This window comes from Hypanus sabinus, chromosome 18 (assembly GCF_030144855.1).
Source record: "Hypanus sabinus isolate sHypSab1 chromosome 18, sHypSab1.hap1, whole genome shotgun sequence".
Classification (NCBI taxonomy): Eukaryota; Metazoa; Chordata; class Chondrichthyes; order Myliobatiformes; family Dasyatidae; genus Hypanus; species Hypanus sabinus.
Genome location: NC_082723.1, coordinates 34,946,936 through 34,952,935, shown reverse-complemented (window position 1 = coordinate 34,952,935; position 6,000 = coordinate 34,946,936). Strand labels below are relative to the sequence as shown.

At 47.8% G+C, this 6,000-nt stretch overlaps 1 protein-coding gene across 3 annotated transcripts in view; it reads left to right on the top strand.

The window, feature by feature from the left end:
* The first annotated feature begins 1,134 nt into the window (after positions 1-1,134).
* LOC132407470 (syntaxin-binding protein 1) overlaps positions 1,135-6,000 on the top strand; it is a 132,974-nt gene continuing 128,108 nt past the window's right edge. Inside the window, exons 1-2 of one of the 3 annotated variants that reach the window (XM_059994056.1) lie at positions 1,598-1,648; positions 5,155-5,295. Coding sequence is in view for 1 of the 3 variants with exons in the window: in XM_059994055.1 (XP_059850038.1) it covers positions 1,612-1,648 (37 nt within the window). In the remaining 2 variants the exon portion in view is untranslated. Of the gene's footprint in view, positions 1,649-4,023; positions 4,214-5,154; positions 5,296-6,000 lie in introns of all 3 variants that reach the window. The other 2 variants (XM_059994057.1, XM_059994055.1) reach the window with 2 other exon arrangements.

Sequence of the window (6,000 nt, the reverse complement as noted above, 5' to 3'; positions counted from 1 at the left end):
AGGCTTTCCTGGTGGGAATGGAGGTGTATAGGGGCTGGACATCTACAGTGAAAATAAGAGGATCGCCTCCCTCACTACCGTTTAGGGCCTCAAACAGTCCCTCCAGGTGAGGTGACACTCCACCTGTGAGTCTGTCAGGATCATCTACTGTATCTTGTGCTCCTGGTGTGGCTTCTTGTATATCAGTGAGACCCAATTTAGGGAGACTGCTTCGCCGAGCACAAGTGGGATCTCACAGTGGCCACCCATTTTAATTCCACTTCCCATTCCTATTCCAACATGTCAGTCCATGGCCTCCTCTACTGCTGTGATGAGGCTGCAATCAGGTTGGAGGAGCAACACCTTACATTTCATCTGTGTAGCCTCCAAGCTGATGGCATAAACATCAATTTCTCAAACTTCCAGTAATGCCTCCCTCTCCCTCACCATTCCGCATCCTCTTTCTCATCTTATCCCCTTACCTGGCCCCTTCCCTTCCTTCCATGGCATACTGTCCTTCCCTATCAGATTCCCTCTTCACCTGCATCATATCTCTTTCACCAATGGACTTCCCAACTCTACTTCACCCCTCCGGGTATCACATTATCACCTTCTACCTTATATTTCTTCCTCACCTCCCCCGTCTTCTTACTCTGACTTTGCATCTTTTTTATCCAGATCTATTAAAGGGCCTTGGCCCAAAACATTGACTGCTTACTCCTTTCCATAGATGCTGCCTGGCCTGCATCTACACTCGGTCCTCTCATCCAGATCGTTAATGTACATCGTGAACAGTTGCGGGCCGAGCACCAACTCCTGCGGCTCACCACGGATTGCCAAAATCTGTTAAATTATCAGAATAATTTGAGTGGTTATCCCCTGGTTCAAGAGCCTAAGGGGTGAGGGGTGGTCGCTGTTCCTGACCTGGTGGTGTGGGTCCTTGAGGCCTCTGTACTTCCCTCCCTATAGCAGGAGTGAAAAAAGCATGGCGTGGATGATGGGGGCCTTAATGATGGGCCTGCATTATGTTTATTTTCTGGATTTTCTCACTTGCTTCGGTTTACAGTTCAAGATAATGTGAAACTTCATCCTCCTAGAAGATGCCAGCCTTGCAGTGCCACCATGCGCGGTGAAATTTAATGACGTGGCAGGGCAGGTGACACGAATGTGGATTTGGTTATTCGGTATTTTGTTTGTAATTCTATGCGTTTTGGCAATCTGCATTCAATACGAAGGAAGTCCACGAGCGGTTGAGATAACAGCTTCAAGATTTTTAAATCGCCTGGTTACCACTCACGAAGGGAAGGCGCATCTGTGATGTTATTTTTTATAAGCCAGGATGGATGGTTCCAGAAGATTGCGATCTCCCCGCGGTTAACACCCGTGCACTTGTAAACACCGCAGGTCGCCGCTTACCCCGGGTGCCCAACAAGCCGGCCGGTGGGCCGCCCGCTGCCGAGGGCGTCAACACGCTCTATGGATTTTGGGGCGCAGGGTTGCGGTGTTGATTGTATGTGAGTGTTGAGAGCAGCGGTGCGGTTAATGCAGCCGGGAATTGGCTGTGCCCAGTGACGTGCGCCTCCTCACTGCAGTCAGCTGATTGGGAAAGGACTGAGCGCGGTTGCAGGCACCATGGCACCGATCGGGTTGAAGGCGGTGGTCGGAGAGAGTAAGCAGCTTCTTCCGTGGCGGGTTCGGTCGATGCAGACTCGGCGGCAGCGAGAAGCTGCGAGCCGAGCCCGTGGTTTGCCGGCAGAGCGGGTACAGAGGGAGGAGGGCGGATGCGGATGGGATGGATAGCGTTGATGAGAGCAGCGCCCTGACCTAGGGTGTTTGCTGCAGCTGTTTAATGTCTGATAAAGCCCCGTGGCTCATCGTGTGGGATCAGGTTCGGCAGAAGCCGGTTACTGAGTTAAATCCCCCCCTCCCCGAGCGCAGTGCAGTGAGGTCGGCTGTATGGAATTTGCTGTAGTATCAACACGATTCCTGGGATAAAATGTCTGCGGATGGTCGGCGCGGGCTGTGAGTTCTCCAGACCCTTCAGCCGCCAGTGTCAGAGCCGTAGGAGCTCTGCCGCAGTCTGGTCAGGCGATGCCGAGTGCGGGGCCAGCTCTCCCCCAACCCCTACCCCCGCCCCTTCTGCACAACTCCGCCCCCTCTACACCATCCCTCCCCACGTCCCCTTCCCCGTCGCCTCGGTTTTCCCCACGATCAACCCCTCCTCAACCGTGCGACTCGGTTCCGACAACACCCTCTGGTGATGTACCTGCAGCATTGGCGCAGTGTTGGCTATCACGATGGGGGAAACTGTGACTTGTCCACTATCTGTCGGTGGAGCAGTAGGGGCGAATTTCTCTCCGTTACATGGCATTCACTGCCCTCTGCTTACAGTCCGTGGCCGGTCTCCCGATCCTCATCGGGAGCAAGACTGCACTCGTCTGTGGTACCTGACCGGTGTTGTCCTTTAGAGCTGTCAAACAGCTTTCCCCACCCACCTTAGATTAAGATACAGTTACTACTTTACATGAAGGTATAAACGCTCAACGTGTCACTTTTTTAATTGCGATTGATTCATTTGCATAATTTGCAATTAAAACAATTCAATTCAATAAAAACAATTCACGTGAATAGGAGAGGTTGAGGGGGCTATGGGCCAAACTCAGGCAACATGGGCATGGGCCACTTGAGCCCAAGGGCCTGTTCCCAAATGTAAGACTGACTAATTACTAAAGGTGTTGGCGATTTGGTCGTAGACTTCCACTAATTTTTGAAGTTTCCAGTTAAATGTAGTTTGTGTTACACACAAATGAGCCAGGCAGATTGTGATTGGCATATCCCTACTTTTCACTTGGAATTGTTATCCCATGAGAAGCAGATATCTCAGGCGATTATTTTCAATGATCTTGGAACGGGATGTCGAGTTTTATATCTCACAGCAATGAAAGTTTGGTTTAATTCCAATGAGTTGATGTACAATGGATAATTGAGATGTGATCGTTTTGGTGAATTTTGTATCATTTATGCAGCTCGAACAATGATAAGCGTCGGTTATTCATAATTAGTCCATGGTGTTAGCAAATCTCAATCAGTGACCTGTCTTGTTTAGAGACACAATACTGTAGACACATCCTCTGTTGATGTTCTGTACTTTCTCATCAGACCCCTTATTTCTGTAAGGAGCCAAAACACACCCCTTCAGTGGGTAGCCACTCCTTAACATCAAGGACGGAGTTGTAAGTAGGTGCACTTGTACCATTGGGTCTGATTTCTAGGCTGCTGAGCATTCCAAATGCAATGACCCTTCCTCTGTCCTTTAGCTGACATATGAACTTCGTTTTTCTCACGGATGCAGTTTGACCTGCTCAGCATCATGTTTTGTTTCAGATTCTCAGCAGCTGTTTTTTTTAATTTGAAAAATACTTCACTGCTAAGTGTTCAGGAAAGAGATTACAATTGAGGATGTGAAGTGTACAGGAAAGAGGTAGCAAGAGTTGAGGTGAACAGGAAAGGAGTTACACGTGGCCAGGTGAAGTCAGCAGAAAAGAGTTACAAGTGGGAAGGTGAAGTGAACAGGAAAGTGGTTACAGGTGGGGAGGAGAACGGAAAAGGGTTACAGGTTGGACCTGAAGTTAACAGGAAAGGAATTACATGTGTGGAGGTGAAGTGAACAGGAAAGGGAACACAAGTGTGGAGATTAACAGAAAAGTGGTTACAAGTGGGCAGGAAAGAGGTTGCACTTGGGGAGGTGAACAGGAAAGGGGTTACAAATGAGGACATAAAGTGTCCTCATTTGTAACAAGTGGGGATGTGAAGTGATCAGGGAGGGGTTACAAATAGCGAGGTGAAGAGAACAGGAAAGTCGTCCCAAGAGAGGACATGAAGAGTGCAGGAAAAGAGTTACAAGTGGGAGCATGTAACAGGAAAGAGGTTACACATGGGGACATGAAGGGAACAGGAAAGGAGTTACAATTTAACAGGTTTGAAGGGTTATTTTTTCCTTTCATTATTGCTGATTGCATATTGGTTGCCCTTTGTACAATGCAGGCAAGATGGCAGATATGGCAGTGGATTGCTGCTCCTGTAGGATGTAGGAATTCAAGGAACCTGATGGTCTCTCTGATGTTTACATCTGCGGAAGTAAAACCAACAAGTAAAACAAGCTCTGAAAGACTACATTAAGGAGCTGGAGTGAGAGTTGAGTGAACTAAGGATCATCCGGGAGGCAGAGCAATTGGTAAATATGACTTTTGAGCAGGTGGTTACACACAGAGTAGAGAATTGGGGGAGTAGGTGTGTGAACTCAGAGAGAGGTAAAGGGAGAAAGAAGTCAGTGCAGGGTCCTCCTGTGGCCATTCCACAGAGCAACAGGTATACCCCTTTGGATGCTGCTGAGTAAGGCAGCAGCAGCCAGTCCAATAGCATTGTGGTCGGCGCTGAGCCTGAGAAGGTTAGGGTGAAGTCAGGTGGAGCAATAGTCATAAGGCGAACAGATTGGAGATTCTGTGGATAATGTGTTGTCTCCTGGGTGTTCAGGTCCAGGATGTCTCTGAGCAGTTGCAAAATATTCTTGAAGGGGAGGGTGAGCAGCCAGAGGTCATGGGACATGTTGATACCAATGACATAGACAGGAAAGGGGTAAAGGTCCTGTGAAGTAAGTTTAGGGAGTTAAGAAGGGGGCTGAAAAGCAGGACCTTCAAGGTGGTAATCTCCGGATTACTCCCGGTGCCATGAACTAGGGAAGGTCAAAATAGGAAGATAGCACAGATAAATGAGTGGCTGAGAAGATGGTGCAGGGGTCAGAGTTTCAAGTTCTTGGATCTCTGGAATCTTTTCTGGGAAAGGGGTGACCTATACAAGTGGGACAGGTTGCGCCAGAACTGGAGGGGAACCAATAACCTGGGTGGGAGGTTTGCTAATGCTATTGGAGAGGGTTTTTACTAGATTTGCAGGGGGATGGGAACCAAAATGAAGAGGTAGTGAATGGGGCAGTTAGTGCACAAGTACAGACAGCTTGTAGGGAGTTTGTGAGGAAGGATAAGCAGATGATAAAGCAAAGATCCACTCAGCCAGATGGTTTGAGATGTGTCTATTTCAATGCAAGGAGTATCACAAACAAGGCAGATGAACTTAGAGCGTGGATCAATACATGGAACTATGATGTTGTGTTCATTACAGGGACTTGGATGCCTCGGAGAGGGAATGGCTGCTGAGTGTGCCGGGCTTTAGGTCTTTCAAAAAGGACAGTGAAGGAGGCAAAAGCGATGGGGGAGTGGCATTGCTAATCAGGGATAGAATCGTGTCTGCAGAATCATGAAGGTATTGTTTACTGAGTCATTGTGGGTGGAAGTCAGAAACAGGATGGAGGCAATAACTTTACTGGGTGTTTTTTATAGACCCCCCCAATAGTAATAGAGACATTGAGGAGCAAACAGGGCGGCAGATTCTGGAACGGTGCAAGAATAAAAGGGTAGCAGTGATGGGTGATTTTAACTTTCCTAATATTGATTGGCATCTCCTTAGAGTAAGGGGTTTAGATGTGGTGGAGTTTATTAGGTCTGTTGAGGAAGGTTTTCTGATGCAATATGTAGATAAGCCAACTAGAGAGAGGCTGTACTTGATCTGGTATTGGGAAATGAACCTGGTCGGGTGTCAGATCTCTCAGTGAGAGAGCATTTTGGAGGTAGCAACCACAACTCTACCTCCTTCACCATAGCACTGGAGAGGGTAGCTGCAGACAATTTGCAAATACATTTAATTGGGGCAGGGGGAAATATGACTCTATTAGGCAGAAATTTGGGAACATAACTTGGGAGCAGATGTTCTTAGGGAAATGCATGCAGAAATTTGGCAAATGTTCAGGGAACATTAAGGCAGGGATAGGATGGTAGAGTTAAAGAACCATCATGTAGAAAGGATGTAGAAAATCTAGTTCAAAGTAAAAGTTTATGAAAGGTTCAAGAAACTATGTACTGTTAGAGCTGTAGAAAATTACAAGGGTGGCAGGAAGGAGCTTAAGAATGT